Consider the following 16,582-nt stretch of genomic DNA (forward strand, 5'->3'; position numbering starts at 1 on the left):
TTATCCTAAAGGCAGTGGCGGGGTGGGTGGTCCCCAGCTGGGCTGGGGCAGCCTTTCTCCAGGTTGCACAGTATTGCCCCAGCGTGGGGATGGGAAGGACATATGGACGCAGAGTTTACCAGTGCCAGTGTGGCCCCATCCTGTCTCTGGGCTGTGCCTGGCCATGCCCACCAAGGCTTGCAGAGACCTGGCCTTGGGAGAAGCTGAGCAGCCCCGGAGTGGTCTGGGCTGTGCACACAGGTGGGCTGGGAGGGGGCTGGAGATGCTGGCTGAAGCCTGCATGCTGAGGGCTCCGCCACAACACCGACGACAGGGTTACATCCATTTACAAAGCTCAGCAGCTGGCTCCTTCGGCCTCCCTCAGGCCCTGCACCTGAGGCAGGAGTGGGGCTGGGGGGCACCATCGTCCTCTCCTGCCCCCCAGAGCCGTGCATCAGGCCTCCCACACCCACCATGGGGAGAGTGGGGACCTGCTCATGGCCCAGATGCGACACAGGGCACCTCTGCCACATTGCAGACCCTCTTCCCAACCCCCTTTGAGACCCCCCAGCTCCCCCCGTCCCTCCCAAGGACAGTTATTTTCACTGTCGCTGCTGCCCGTTTCTCAGGGGCCACGTTCCCCCAGGGCCATGAAGAGAAGTCCTGCACCATACCACTGCTTTTCTTTGCAGTTTTAGTTTCCATCGTTGTAGGAGGCGACTGGGTTTCACGCTCCTCACCCAGGAGTGAGATGCTTGGTTTGTCTGTCCGGCCAATTGCTGGCTGAGGGCAGAAAGGGCACGAAGGGGAGAGCGGAGCCGAAAACCAGGGAAAAATTCCCCCCCAGGTCCCTGGGTGAGGATGTACGATGGCATCTCTCAAGGGAAAGGAAGGAGCTCGCCACATCTGTTTGTTAGGGCATAATCTTGACTGCCTTGGGAGGGGGCCTGGCTGGGCCAGCAGGATGTCCCGTGAGCACGCCCGAGCCATCCTGGTCCCAAATGGCTGGCAAACGTTTGGCTCCGGTTTCTTTTCATTTCTTGGGTAATAAATGGTTTAAAAGCCTATTGAAAGCATCCAGCATTAGGCTGTCTGCATGCAGACAAGCTCTGATGCCCTGGAGACAGTCAGCCAGGGGGAGAAGAGGCATTCAGTCTTGGGACAAACACTCTCAAGAGCTGAGGAGGGCTCCTGGTGACCACACCTCCTCCTCTCGCCTTCGGCTTTCCCGTTGGCTCCCCAAGCTAGTCTCCAGGCCCAGGGTGACTGGAAGGAGCTGCAGCTCAGAGGTGCCTTGGACCTTTGTCAGCATTGGATGAAGGGCATCATCTGCAATCACTGCACAGTCTGCACTGTTGTGAGTGGGGAGCAGAGGACCCCCCCGGCAAAGGAGGCAAAGGGAAGGGCTTCCATAACGTTGCTGAAGTGGTCCCTGAGTGCCAGTTTATCTGGCTGTGCCAATGTTCCTGTACTGGCACATGAGAAGGTGCTTGAAGGTTTTCTTGAAAGTGGCATTGCAGAGGGCGTAGCAGGCTGGGTTGATGGTGCTGTTGACGTAGCAGAGCCAGTAGCCAATGGACCACACTGTTTCGGGTACGCAGGTCTCACAGAAGGTGTTAATGAGGACCATCACGTTGTATGGAGTCCATGTGAGTATGAAGGCTAGCAGGATAGCAAATATGGTCCGAGTGACTTTCTTCTCCCGGGCTGCCATCTGGCGCTTCTTCCGTACTTGGCTCCTGGCGATGCTGGCAAACTTCCTGGCAACATTGGCAGGGCGGCTGTTGGACAGGGAGTTGTGGTCAGAGGCTCCTGCCTTAGCTGGGACGATCTCAATGGCGGTGACACATTCAGTCCCAGTCTGCTTGGTGACGATTTTAATCTTGGACCACTTGGAAGACGGGTTGACCCGGGGGTGGGATGGGCTCTGTCCCTGCGCCACTGGCAAGATTTCTGCTGTGGGCTTGTCTTTTGTGGTCTGGGTCATGCTGACCGTGCTGGACTCGTTGGAAGTCTCCTTCTCCTCCTGATGGCCAGTGGCCTCTGTCTGTGCTGAGGGCTGGTCATCCACTTTCCCATTCCTCACCTCCTCCTTCACCTCCACAGCCCTCTTGGGGGAGTTGTTGTTGTTCTGTTTGATCACGGGGCCCTTGAAGAAGCTGATGGACTTGCCTTTCCTCTCCTTCCTGCTTTCAGGCTTGTGCCTCCTCACTCTGCTCCTGCTGGCCAGGGAGATGTGGATGTACAGCACCGTCATGATGACCACAGGCAGGTAGAAAGCAGCGATGGCCGTGCCGAAGGTCACCGCCGGGTTGGAGAGGAACTGGATGTAGCATTCCCTCTCAGGGACTGTCCTCTTGCCCACAATGAACTGCCAGAACAAGATGGCAGGGGCCCAGAGAATGAAGGACAATATCCACGCAGCCGCGATCATTAGCCCTGCCATCTTGGTGGTCCTCCTGGCTGGGTACGTCAGGGGCTTGGTGACACAGAAGTACCGGTCAAAGCTGATGATGAGCAAGTTCATGACAGAGGCATTGCTCACCACATAGTCCAGGGCCAGCCACAGGTCGCACACCACGGCCCCCAGCGGCCAGTAGCCTTTGATGATGTAGACTGTGTAGAGGTTCATGGAGAAGACCCCGATGATGAGGTCCGCGCAGGCTAGGCTGAAGAGGAAGTAGTTGTTGACAGTCTGGAGCTGGCGGTTCACCTTGATGGACAGCATCACCAGGATGTTCCCCACCACAGTGACGAGGCTGAGTGAGCCGGTGACCGTGGCGATGAAAACCAGCTCCACTGTCTTGTAGTTGGTGGGAGGCTGGATGGCCACCTCGGAGCGGTTGCCCAGGGTGAAGTTGTCATAGGTCAGGTTGGCCATCTTTGCCTGCCAGGGCTGAGCAGAGAGGTTGTGCATGGGATCTGCAAGGGGAGCAGGGACAGAAAGGGAGAATATGATACCTGCCGGCCTGTGCTGGCAGTGTTTGCTGCCTCCTTGGTTTCCCAGGCCAGCACTGCTCTTGGCTAGTGCTTGAAAATCTCCCACCATTACTGGGTTTCTCTCTGCCATTGCAGCCTTCCCCCAGGAGCTCTTTGAAGGCACTTCTTGTGTCCCCATTTAGCAATGGAGGAGACACACGAGGCTGCAGGGAGAGGAGCAGGGACAGAGCTGGGGGACAGCCCTTTTGCCAGGGTGTGATGGTCCCTTCTCTGCAGGGCCAGGAACCACCTCCCAGCAGGAGCACAGCCCCGGCGTGCCCCGGGGAGGCACACAGAAAGGCTGAGGGGCTGCAGAAGGAAGGGGGCTGTGGAGCCAAGTGGTGATGCACAGCGCTCACTGCAAGGACAGCACTGCACGGAGCCGGTGCCCTGCCCCAGGGATGAGAGCAGGTTTATGGTATGCCCCAGGCATGTCCTGCTGGCCTCTCCAAAGCACCTCCCCAAGAGGAGGCTACCCCACAAAGCCCGTGCCATGATCCGCTCAGCTCACCTGTGTCTCTGGCAGCAAACAGCTCCTTCTGGAAGATATAATCTGTGACAGGGAAAACAGCAAGTTACACTACAGCTTCAGCCCCAAGGAATTTGTGCAAGTCCCACAATGTCTTAGTGGGGGACACCAACCTTTCCAACAGAGGTGGCCTTGACAAAGGGGTGACACTGCTCGGAGACAGATGCTGAAAACAAGGCTGAAACCAGACAATTTGGCTTGGCCTGGTTAACAGCCCAGCCCTGCCAGCCATGGGAGAGGGAAGGAGTCGCACGAGTGCCATCAGACAGCAATGCTGGGAAATGCTGGCCCCTTCCCCCAGCCCCACATCACACTGCCGCTGCAGCCACATCGGCCGTGGAGACGTGCGGGGTGAACCCAGCCAGCTCAGCCTGCTACATGGAATTATTTATGAAAGGCAGCAAGAATTATGGACAGAAAGACTGGCTTCATCCAAACAGAGATGCCTGTGGCTAACATCCCAAGGTAAGAGGAGAATGGACCTTAAAAAAAAAATCAATGGACCAAAATTGATGTGCTGGAATGAAGGGGAGTTTCCTGGAAGGGGAAGGAGAAGCAAAGGTGCTGGGGAGGTGGGCTGGACAGAGGAACTTCTCATCCAACCTGCCTCTCCTGCACCACCCAGGCTCCCAAAACCTGCTGGGCCATCACCCTGGGTGCTGGGGGCATCCCAACCCCGCCAGCTCCAGCAGCTCCACCCAGCACGGGGGTCCTGCCGGGCTGCCCACCCAGCCCCATGGGTGCTGCTGCGAGGACCGGCACATCAAGCAGGCGTCCACGCCGGCACATGCAACAGCAGCGCTTGGCACAGCGTGTCTCTGCAAGCTGCCTTGGGTAACAGCGCTGGTTCCAAACGCCTGGGACTCCTGAAGGTGATTTTGCTAAATGCTCCTCTCCAAAACAGGGTTTGGCAGGCTTTGGTATCGGTTCATATGTTTAAAGTCTTTTAAAAGAAATGCCCTTGCCTTTCGTTTGTGGTGAGGGTAGGAGATTTCTACCATCAGCAAACAGCCAAGGTTTTAATATATATCTCTTTAATATATATCTCTTTAATATATATCTCTTTTTAAAGAGATGCAGGTGTGAGAAAATCGAAGCATGGCTGCTGAGATGCTAAAGCTGGGGTACCAAGGTAGCCATTAAGGCAGCTTCTGCATTAGCAAGGCTACAGCTGCGACAGCGGCTGGGGTTGTCTTACATGCGCGGGGGAAAGAAGTGGGTGAGGGCCAGAGAAATACCTCTCTGCTGTTATTCTCTGAGCCTGTTACACGTGGTCCATGAAGACAAAGCACTTTGAAAAGAAAGCAACACCCTTCAGTAGATACTAAATGCTAAATACTGACGGGTCGAGGAAGCCCAGCTTTGCACGGAGCTCCAAGTGCAAGGGATGCATCAAAGGAGAAGAAAAGTGGTTTCTGCTGCCATCCTTCCTGGGCACCCAGCCAGGGACGCGAGAAGAGGTGATAAGTGTATAAAATGACTTAGCGATATATAATCGTGGCAGTTTGGGGGTTGGTTTCAGTACAATTGAAATGAGTTTTAAATTCTTCGCTTTGATGAGATGGGGAGATCTACCTGTCATTCTTGTAACAGCTAATCAAACCGATCAGGCAAGCTAGCAATCAACCAGACATCTACCCCAGCTCTTCCAGGAAGAATTTGAAAATCTTGAAAAGAAACCTTTCCTTCATCTCCGCTAAATGAGGGTTTCAGTTTTTCACTTTAGTTTGTGAACTGGCATCCTCTTCTAAGTGCGTTTAATTAATTATCAGCCTTGACAGAGGCTTGTGTTCTCAGTTGCCCGAAGTAAGAAAAGTCCAGCTGGTCCCACTCCATAAAACCGTTCGTAGAGGTCACAAGAAATGGAGGAGGAAAAGGCTGGCGCGGCCCCACTCGCGTGTCTTTGGATGCCACCCAGAGGTCATGCTGGAAACTGGTGTGCTGAGGCAGAGGCAACTGCAGCCTCAGGGCAAAGGACTAAAACGGGTGTTTTGAAAATGAGCCTTCACTGAAGGGCAAAAATAAAGCAATTCCCCCCTTGGAGGGTAGGAGGGAGACTGAAAGTGGTTAAGAGTGTGAAGATATGTACAACATAGACATACAACAACATGTACAAGCCAGAAGGTGTGTACGCCACTCATCCTTGCCTTAAACACCCTGACTATTTTCTGCCATGCCCCAGCCTGTCAGGCATCTTTTCTTTCCCCATCTTCTGCTCTCTCCATCCCACTACCTCTCTCTTCTGCCTCAGACACCCTCTCTGAGCTTGCTGGGACAGCCCGGTGCTGCCTTTGCCTCCCTGAGCAGGGCAGGCAGCTCAGTCTGGAGCTGGGAGCAGGCCAAGGATGCTATGAATTCGCCAGGTCTCGGAGCGGCTGACCAAGCCATGCATCATGCCTGCACAGGCACTGGGGGTAGATCCTGCCATTTGCCTTTGGGCTGCTTTGCCACCCCACCTTGGGATAAATTTGCCTTGTTCTGTCCCGGGAGGCATCCCTTTAGCAGCAGCTCCAGCCTGTTGAGGCTGGTTTCCCCCATTGCCCATGGGGATGGAGGGCACCCAGGCTGTGCGGGGAGGGCCTGAGTGGGGACACAGCCCTCAGGCAGCCCCAGCTCTGCCTGCACCCCAGGATGTGCCCATCTCTGTCCTCCCGCACCTCCAAGAGCGCATTTCTCCTCTCTCTCCCCTCACGCCCCTCATCAGCCTCCTGTCTCCATCCCCCTCTGCCCCCCGCCTCCAGGCCGGCACCGCAGCCAGGGAAGAGACGTAGGCTTAGCAAAGCCCAGAGACCACTTCAGAAGGGCTCCTGGGGCTGAGGGCCCTACCTGCAGTTGGCTTTTCTCCCTGCACACGTCGTCCCTTGTCTGCGGCGCTCAGCAGGTGCTCTCCCAGACCTGCTCTTGCCAGCCAGCTACAGCAAAATCCATCACCAACCTCCTCCCTCCCGAGGACTTCTGGCAGTGATTTATGGTTGGTTTTCTCCTCTCCACCAAAGCCATTAGGAGCCTCCAGCTCCACACTGATAGCATCTTTTGGTCTAAGGGTTTCTGTGGCCCCTGCAGCACTCAGCAAGCATGTCCTCAAAGCAGGGAAACGCCTTTCCCTTCCCACCCAACATCTTGCATGTTATGGATGAAGACACGAGGCACAGGCAGACACAGACTGAAGCAGAGAAGGTTGTAATTTGGGTGGGGTCCATCTATTTTGGGCAGCGCTTGGCACAGCAGGGTCCCCATCGCTGCCTGAGATCATGGGTCCCACCACTGTCGGGTGAGGAGAGAGCCCCAGAGCAAGAGAGCAAAGCCAGTCCTGCCCACGCCTCCTTGGTCACAGGGTGACATCCGAGGGCACAGCAGAAAGCTCCTGTTATTTCCTTGCCGCACACTTCGTGTGCCACTCCGGCAAGCCTTCCCAGCCTGTCGGCCCCTGCAAAGTGCCTTGCAGCCCATTACCAGGTGGGAGAGAAGAAAGCCCCAGGTGCACCCAGCGCACTCAGCAAGCATTGCCACCAGAAACCAAGTCCCATGCTCACATGCCAGTCAGGGGAAGAAGGCGTTCGCAGGGGAAGGAGAGGAATTAGAGAAACCATTACTTTCCCAGAGGCTTCTGAGTGTGAGCTGCTCCCAGAGGGGACAAGCTTTTGCTCTGCATGGGTGCAATCAGACCTTTGGAGGAACAGCAAAGCTGAAGAGACACCAAGCCCAGGGCTCCCGCCCGAGCTGGGATGGGGTGGTCGTGGCTGCCAGCACCGTGCTGGGCTCCGGGTGCTGCCTGACTCCAGGAGGGAGGGAAGCTGGCCCCCTCCACCGCAGGGACAACCCCGGGGGAAGGCACATGTCACCCCCTGCTCCAGCTGGGTGCAGAGGGCTGGGGCCAGGGCACATCAGCTCTGGTGTTGCCATTGGAAAGAGCGGGGCCAGCCCTCCTAGCCCCGCTAGCGGCCCCCTGCTTGTCCTGGCCTTCCTAAAAGCACCGAGAGGGTGAAAATCTTAATGGGATTAGTTCTCTCATGTCAAACCGCTGACGTGATGCGGGGCTGGGCAGTTAGCGCAGCCACAACCAGCCTTGGGAGAAGAGGGAGGGAGAAAAAAGAGGGGAGGGATAAAAGATGCTAAAGGGATACTTGTATTTATGGCTTGTGCACGTCTGTGACACAAAGGGATGGGGCGACACTCTGCTGAGGGGTGACAGTTTGTGGTGCTAATTATGTTATCTAATAGCCGTTAATTAGTTCCTGAGTCATGGCACCAGTTTACAGCTAGTGAGGGATTGTTCTGGTTGACAGATTCACACCCCTCCAAGAGTGTGAAAATGGAGCTCCTAGATACTGGGAACAGGCACCTTAAATACAATATGTGGGGAAAGGATAAAGGGGGGCCCTGTGCCTGGCGGGGGGATTAGCCTGGGTTTGTCCCATCTGGGAGGGCTCTGCCAGGCTGGTGTCTGGCTGCTCCTGTGCCTCTGCCTCCACAGCGATGAAGGCAATAAACCAACCAGGAAAACAGAAAGGAGATGAGGGGCCAGCGGGATTTGCTGCATTAAGATGGCAGGGCTCCCTCTGCCCTCCCGGCTCCAGTTGGCGGCTGTGCTGGCACCCCTCCGGCATGTCGAGGGTCGATGGGCCCCTTGAGTCCTCATCCTGCTCCGGAGGAGATCTGAGCCATTGTGCCAGAGGAATTGCTCCTGGCAGTAATGGATGGGGTAGATCTGGGCATTTTATTTTTCCAGTAAATAATTTAATCCTCTTTCTTCCTCTGCTATTCAACTGGTTCTGATGAAGCAAAGCAAATTCCTCCATCCCCACAAGCTGGGAGTCTCTGACAGCTTTTCCTGGAGCCACCGGAGAAGCAGTGAGCTCAGCGGCACAGGAGCTGCCAGCTTTCGGGGGGAGGCAAGGGGGCTGGAGAACCCCCCTGCACTCAGCACGTGTTCATGCATCAGGTTGTGAAAATTCCCTGTGTCTGGGGCCAGAAGGGAGCATTGCAGTCACCTAACCTGACCACCCGCCCCGAGCAAGCCAGGAGCCTCCCGGCCTTCGCTGCTGCTCATAACTAGGGAGGTGACGCTGGGTTTCAAAGCAAAACTGACGCACCCCATCCAAGGTGGTATGCACCCAGTCGCGAGAGGTGCTTGCGGGTCAGAGCCCTGGCTTATGAGCCACCCGCCTAAGTAGCATTCAGCCCAGCACACTCATCAGCATCCTACAGCTGGCACGGCTGCACCCCCCCTGCCCGAGCTGGCCCCCCCAGCTCACCTGTATCCCTAAAGTGCCCTGTGTCATACGCAGCTTGTAAGGGGCCACACACCATCTACCCCCATCGCTACCAGGCAAGAAGAAAATTGGCAAGAAAGTGGGTTTAAGTGGTTAAAAGTCATTCCTATAAATAACCTTCCAGGACGCTGGCCACCCTCACAATTAATTAACCATCTGTCACCCAATTATTAGGCCCAATAAATAACCTATCATCAGTGGAAGCTGATAGTGAGTGCACCCAGCAAACGCCATGCAAGCCAACTCCAGCCTTACCCCACTGTGCCCAATGCTCCTGGGCACTGGCAGCTCCCCAGCAGCTCGTGTGCCCGCAGCAGCTCCAGTGGGTAACGTCACGGGAGGAGAAGGCTCACCACGGGGGCATCCCACAGCGGGGCTGGGGGGCCACCATCCCTTGCCTCCTGGGCCCTCTGCCTTGGCCCCTCCAGGGCTGCAGCTCTGTGCTGGCGGCAGAGCTCAGCCCATGCCAATGAGCAGGGAAGGTGCTCAGCTTTCAGTTGAGCCTGGGCTAGAGCCACACTTCTTCCATCTACTGCATTAATGCTCTCTGCCTCAGAGAGATGCTCACGTTCTTTTATATCCCTGGGCTGAAGCTTTAATAGGACCCAGCTGTTTCAAAGCAGTGCAACAGAAATAACCCCGCTGCAGCTACAGGTCCTGCTGCTGGGAAGGGCTTTGGGCTCAGCCGGCAGAGAGGGGAAGGAGGGCGACGGTAGATTACAGCAACAAGTGTCTGCCTGGATTAGCTGGGCTCTCCCTGGGGAGAGGTTAGAGGCTGAGATCAGACACCTGCAGGAGAGACAGCGCTGGACGGACCAGGGAGAAGAGGGCAGGGAGTTGCAAGACCCCAGATCTGCTTGCTTAGAAGAGCAGCTCTCCCTGCCCCAGGGACAAGGACAGGCCTTGCCTGGGGACAGCAAGGGGGGAGCCCGCTGCAGGGAAGCCCCCTCACCCTGCCACTGGCCTACACAGTTGCTCATGCCAGCCACCCACCCAGGGTGCCAGCCCACCCCAGCCCCACACAGGAGCCAGGGCCGGCACTGGGCAAGGGGGGAGCTGACCCCCATGCAGAGAGCCACAGCACCCTGTGCCTGCCCTCCTTGCCCCCCTGGGTCCCCACGGGCCGTGGGGTGGGGACGCAGCTCAGCCAAGTGCAAGCTGGGAGGGGCGGCTGCTTCCATGAGATTGCCTCTCATCGGAGGTAAGGGGCTCGCCAGGAGGGAGGTGCGACCGCCTGCTGGGTGCTGGGCTCTTGTGGAGGGCTCCAGCCAGGAGATGCCCTTCAGTCAGACCAGCCAGGAAAGACCCTCTCTCCTTCCCCACCTACTACCAGGGAGGACTTGGCAGCCCTGGGCAATCCTTCCCTTCCCAATGGTACTAAAGGATTTTAGTCAGATGCCTTTCTCCTGAGCCCTGCACAGAGGGAAAAAGCTCCAGGAGCTCTGGGTGGCTACAGGTGGTGGCGGAGGAGCCCAGGGCAGGCAGGGGCATGGATGGACACTGGGCTCTGTGCATCAGGGATGCGGTGTTTGCCCTGGGCAGAGCAGAGCTGGGGGGCGGGGGCATATTTCTCTGTAAGCAACTCATCCCAGAGCCGAGGGCTGCAGAAGGAAAACACCAAGGTGAAATTTTAAAGAGTGGGCAAGAGCCCCATGGAGCAGGGAGAGGCTCTGCGGGGCTTTAAAAGGACGGATAAGCCAGCTAAGCAACGAGTAAGAGAAAAGAGAGCTGATGCCTTGAGCCAAGGGCAGAAAATTGGGGAAGAGCAAGGGCCCTGCCAGGTGGGTGTGGATGTGACAGAGGAGAGCCCTAGTCCTGGGGGATGGGCAGCAGAGGGGAATCTTTGGGCTGCTAATGAAAAAGGAAACTGAAAACATTAGACCCCTACTTGGCCACAAGACCTGCCAGGGGTTTAGCATTGGAGGTGATGCCTGAGCAAGGGGACAGAGTGAAGGAGAGGAGCGGGAGCAGACGGTGGGCAGGGGAGCCCACGGCATGGGCAGGCAGCACAGGACGACTGGGGGCCAGGGGAGGAGAGCAGGTAGGAAACTCCTGTCCCTGGCAACAACAGAGGAGGGGAGGAATGGAGAGGAAGGAGGTGGGAATAGCTTCAGGCTGCCAGGGTGGGATTACACATCTCCCCCGCAGAAGAGCCCTAAGAAACTCTTCTGAGAGGGAGAGATCTCACACAGAGACACTGCCTGCAAATTTCCCCCTGTTGCCTTCCCTGGAGGCTCCCACCAGTGGAGCAGGAGCCATGCTGGGGCGGCTGGAAACCTTCGAGGGCTGCAGCTCTTCCACTCTTGCAGCCCAGCTCCGCCTAGGAGTCACCTCTCTCACCACAGGATGGTGGTCCCCAGCCTGTCATGGCCCTACACTAACGCCGCGGGCAGCACTCCGCAGCACAGGGGCTTTAACCACCTCATTGCCTGCAGCTGCACATGGTAGCAGAAAATTTCATGATTCGGGCATCATTTATGGGCCATAGTGGGTGACCTGAGCTCTGCAAACAGCCTAGAGACAACCGTGCTATATGCTGCTCCTAAGTGTTGCAGAAAGGCAGACCCAAGCCCAGGCGACTCATGCCTGTTGTCAGGCAAAGGCCGATGCCAGTAGGGTTTCATTGCTCTCTACTCTTCTCTGCAAAGAGGCATGCTTTTTTTTTGGCTTTAATTGGAACTGCACATGATGAAACTGCTGGCGGAGCTGGGATCCAAACTACCCCCGAAGGCACTAGAGACAGTGAGATGCAGGATACGCTCCTTCTCATCTCAGTCATGCAAAGATCCCACAAGGACGCCTGTCCCTCCGCGGCAGAGCCAGCCCACCACGCTGCCCGTGGGGGGTCCCAGCTGACTTCAACATTGTGAGGGTTTGCGAGCGAGGGGTCACCGAAGCGAGGCGCCATGCGTGCCTCTAGAGAGCCGCCCCGTGACCTGGAGCAGACGCCAGCAGACATTGTGTTTGCAGAATGATGTTTTCAGACCTCGGTGTCGCACAACTGGAGCTTTGAGTTTCCCACAGACGAATCAATCTAATTCTGCTTAAAGAGCCTAAAGACATTAACGCCTTAACCGGCCAACACAAACCAACTCTGCCGCAAGCCTTAAACCTGCGGATGATGCTTCCACCCCGTCCTCCAGATGCCTCCAGCTGAGGCACTTGGTGCCAGCCCCTGCTGCCTCCTGTCCAGCTTCAGCAGTGCCAAGACATGCTGCTGCGACGACCTGCAAGCTGCAAGGTGCCATAAAACACGTTACATTTAACAGCAGTTGTGGCAGCAGAGGTGCTGCTTCTCTGCCTGGCATTCTTGGCTAGAGGAGCGCAGCTCGCCTCGATAGCTCGGTACCACGTCGATAGCTCTGGCTGAGCCCGCTGCGTCTGGGGAATGCCATGGTTTACACTGAGTCCTGCCTTTAAAGGACAAACTTCCCAGCTGCTGCTCTTCCTGTGCCAGCTGACCTAGGACGAAACTCCTCTGTGAGGCTCTTGAAGACAAGCAAACAGCCCTGTGGCTCCCCGTGTCCCTCTCCAGCCCTCTCTGAGTCATGGAAACAGCGCCCTGGGTGGGTGCGGGTCCTCTGCACCAGCACATCTCAGCCTGCCTAACGCTGGGGTGAGGGTGATGAGAAGGGGACTTGGGCACCTCGGCCGCTGCCTCGTGCACTGAGTGGGGCACGGGACGCCAAGGGCAATGGGGACAGGGTCACAGCAAGACAGGAGGGTCAGTGGCACTCCCGTGGCTCGGATTTACAGGACCTCCAGCAATGGTTTCAGGGATTGTCAGGAAGACAAGGCTCTGTGCCTGCAGCCACTGCGTTTGGAGGCTTGGACAGGCTGGTAAAGTTAATTTTCTCTGCAAACTTACATCTTACAATGTATAAACTGAGTCTTTGTTTGAGTTCCTCCTCTATGCAGCGCAGCCTTGAGGCTGAAGGCATCTCTGGAGTGTCCTGGGAGCAGCCCCAGGGCAAAGGCATGAGCAGCCATGCCCAGCATGCAACGGGTCGAAATGGGGAATGTCTCCAGCAGAGCCTCACTTGCCCATGCTCGCTGTGCCGGGACTCAAGGTCTGAAGCCAGGTCAGACGATGGCATCCTGGCCCAGAGTCAAGGCCCAGCAGGACCGGTGCATCCATCTGCAGGGAAGGTGGGATGGATGCCAACATGCACACAGGGTAGGGACACCCAGGTGTCTGCTGGGGATGGGACGGGGGCTGGTTGTGTGTCCACTGCTAAACATCAAGGGGGGAACCTGTAGGCAAAACACCCTGCCCTGTGCTCCTGCACCAACAAAATACTGGCGTAGCAGGCAAGCCTGCCCAAGGAGCGCTCGCCCCAGATTCATTGGGCCAGGAAATGCCTAACTCCCCCTTGAAGCTTCAGCAAATAAATTTATCTGAATATAGCGCAAGGGCCAACCTCAGTACATTCAAGGGTCTGGATGCAGTGAGCCTTTCCCGTGCCTAGGGGGTTAAAGGGATGTCATGGTGGGCAGTGCTCTCATGGAGGACGGAGCTGGCACCCTCCTCCGCTTGGCTATGAGTTAAGACCCTCACCGCCCAGCCTGCTGGGGCCCTGGGCAGAAGCGCATGTGAGTCTTCCTAGAAACTGGTGGCTGTTTTCTAACTGGTTGCCCAAATCCCTCAGAAGAGGTTTGGCTTTAGCATGGCTCCAAATGACAGCTTGAAGAGGCTTCAACATGGCCCGGGTGCTGAGTGTCCCCACCAGCCCCTGGCACACTCATGGTGGGCGCTGGTGCTAAGGTGGGCTAAGGAGCAGTCAGCGGGGGATGCTGGGAGAGTGATGAAGAGAGGAGGGGAAGCAGGTGGGAACGATCTGGTCCAAGCTTCCACTTCTTGACTGCACCAGGTCCCGCACCCTTGCATCGCCCTGAAATACACGTCCTTTAACTACACAGTTTTAGAGCCAGCCCAGAATGGATGCTGAAATGCAAAGCAAACCTCCTCCCTTGGCTTACTGGAGAACAACAAGGGCATAGCCCCGTGTCAGACTGAGCAGAGACTGCTCAAGGACAACACCTGCTTCTCCAGAAGATGCCCATCAAAGCCCTGATTTAGCGTGCCAAGGAGAGGGGGGTCAGCCTGCGCACATGAAACTCTTGCTGCGTGTCCATGCATGCAGAAAGAGGAGCTGCGTTTGTGCAGAAAGCAGCAGCCCCTTGCAAACAGCCTCCATTTCCCTCTCCTCTCCCTATTGCTCTCCCTGCCGTCTTTGCAGACCTGCGTCTGCCACCTCAGCTGGGCACTCACCAACCCTCTTCACCTCTGTGGGTGCTGCTGGCTGGGGCTTATCAGGGCAGGCAGAGAAGGGCTCCACAGCAAAGGTGTGCTAGGGACTGCTCTGCATCAGCCGCTCGTCCTGGCCTCACTATTTTTATCCCCTGTTTTTGTCTTTTTTTTTGGGGGGGGGAGGGGGGGAGGGGGAGATGTTTGTCTTTTTAATTAAAAAAAAAAAAAAAAAACCAGCCATGACAAAACCTGATATCAATAGGATCCTCGTGGGGGATAGTTTAAAGAGAAAAACCTTGCCGCTTCTGCAAACTCAAGAGTAATTGGATCACAGCATTAATTAATCATTTCGGTTCATTTCTCTTCTATGAAAGAAAACAGACTGACCCGCCTAGATGGGTATGCCCCTCATGTGAATAAACAAACAGCTTTTACTGGTAGCCCGCCTCCTCCTTCTCCCACCAGCTTCCCACTGCCCACTCACCGGGTCACTCCCGGGGCCGCTGCCGCTCCGTCCGGCAGAGCTGGGAACTTGCTGCTGGCTCTGAGCAAGGGCGCGTTGGCTTGGCCCCCGCAGGAACCGGGGGCTGCTGTGCACAGGGACACCACCCCCTCCCAGATACCTGCTCCCATCCCCACCGTCCCCACTCAGGGGCTCTGCCTGCTGGCCACCAGCCCGGCTGAGGGGTGAACTGGGGATGGGTCGTTATTTCTTAGGATCTCTGTACGGGTGAAATCACCCCCTCGGATGCCCTGCTCTTTGTTGGGATGCCTCACGGGGGCCTAGTCCAGGCTGGAGAGCAGCGGCAGGTGCTCCGATCACAAAAGTCAAGGCGGTAGGAAGCAGGAGGTGATGCCCAGCGGTAGTGACAGCAAACAGCATCTTGCTGTCGCCTGTGATTTCAATGTGAGTGTTGTCACTGGTGATGTTTCACCGAAAGCCTGGGCTCTAGGACCCTGGCATCTCAGTATTTTGATAGACAGTGCCAGCATCAACAAGCCACCCCACTGGGTGGGTACCAGCCCTCCTAGCCCCTCTGCTCATCCTGCAAGTAGTGGCAAGAGAAGCCGAGCCACCCTCGGAGGTCACTCAAGGCACCTGTGAAAAAGCAGGGAGCCTCCAAAAACCCAAGCGGTGCCCACCAGCTTTGCCAGCTGCCAGCAAGGCACAGAGGAACGTTGGCTGTTCCTCAGGTTGGGAAGTATCTCCCTAGCCTTGGGCTTTGCAAAGACCAGCTAGAAAATGCAGCCACAGCACAGTCAGAGGGGTTGAAAGCAGGACAGAAGAGAAGCCAGTGTTGCTTTCATTTAAAAAAAAATGACAAGAACTGTTCCCTGATTTGAAGCCAATGTAATTATTTTGGGAGAAAAGAAGGGTGGGGCTGCCCGACTTTTGCCCACAATGGGCCAACGGAGAGCACGGGGCAGCTCTGCCATTACCAGCAGGGAGGGCGCAGCAGGGCCAGCAAGGGCTAAAGGGCAGATGGGATCCACACCTAGGGAGAGAGGGGGCAAGAGCTGTCCCCTTGCAATGTCCAGCCTGGCAAAGGGCTCTGCGGGGACATGGGGGGACTTCTGCCTAGTCATGTCTTGGGAGGTGCCCACAAGGGCCAGAGGGGTTTTGTCCAGCATGGGGACAAAGTATCCAGAAGATAGGGGATCTTGTCCCTGCTGCTCTTGTTGGAATACAGAGGGAAGCAAAGAAAGCATGCAGGTAGTTTCCTGCTCAGAAAACAACTCTCCTTCCAAGAGGAGGTACCAGGGGAGCAAGTAACCCCCGCCCTGGGGTCCCCACTGTGGGGGTGCCTACCCCCAGGGGCACAGGCTGCTCATGTGCCCGTGGCAGGGTGCTGAGAGGGCCTGTTCCCAGGCGATCAGAGGGACCCGAGGTGCCTTGGACCACAGATCCTGGGGAGCAGTGTTGGTTTGGACGGGAGCAGGGAAGGAGTCTGCCAGACCTCGTCCCGGTGCCCCGGCAGGGCTGCAGCCCTGCACGACTCCACACATCCCGATCCCGGGGTGGTGAATCAATTCGCGGGTCCGGACCCGCGGGGCACCCCTGGGCTTCCCGGAGGGACGCAGGAGTGCGGGAAAGTCGGCAGAGAGACACCACCCATTCCTGGGGTCACCGGGTGCTACCCGCCCCGGGGGTGCGCACCCCCCTCCCCATGCACCTTCAAGCCATGCTGCGCCCCCCCCCCCCGCGGGGACGCTCCGGGGGGGCCCGCGGGGACGCCCTGCCCGCCGCCCCGTGCCCAGGGAGCCCCCGAGCAGCGACTCACCGGGCAGCCCCCAGGGCCCGCCGCCGCCGCCCGCCGCCGAGCGGTTCTCAGCGGCCATGGTGCAGCGCCGCGCACGCCGCCGCGCCGTCGGGGGCTCCGGCACGCATGGCCCCGGCCGGCTCCCGGCTCCCGGCGCCGTCGTGCGCGGCGGAGGGGCGGGGAGGGGCGGGAGGAGGGGAGGGCCCGGCGCTGCCGGCTCGGCCCGGTCCTCCCCCCTTCCCCCGCCCCCTCCCTCCCCCGCTCCCAGATGTGCCGCCCCCAGATGTGCGCTCCCCGCTCCCCGTCGCAA

The 16,582-nt window shown here is 57.5% G+C and overlaps 1 protein-coding gene across 1 annotated transcript; it reads right to left on the reverse strand.

Annotated features, from left to right (window-relative positions):
• Positions 1 to 1,423: 1,423 nt before the first annotated feature.
• On the reverse strand, positions 1,424 to 16,351 carry CHRM4 (cholinergic receptor muscarinic 4; the record flags this gene model as incomplete). The annotated part of the gene is made up of 3 exons (XM_082318320.1): positions 1,424 to 2,901; positions 3,470 to 3,511; positions 16,294 to 16,351. The coding sequence occupies 3 exons, from the start codon at positions 16,349 to 16,351 to the stop codon at positions 1,424 to 1,426; spliced, it is 1,578 nt and encodes a 525-aa protein (XP_082174446.1).
• Between the last annotated feature and the right edge of the window lie 231 nt (positions 16,352 to 16,582).

This window comes from Platalea leucorodia (genome assembly GCF_965183815.1).
Source record: "Platalea leucorodia genome assembly, chromosome: 7".
NCBI lineage: Eukaryota > Metazoa > Chordata > Aves > Pelecaniformes > Threskiornithidae > Platalea > Platalea leucorodia.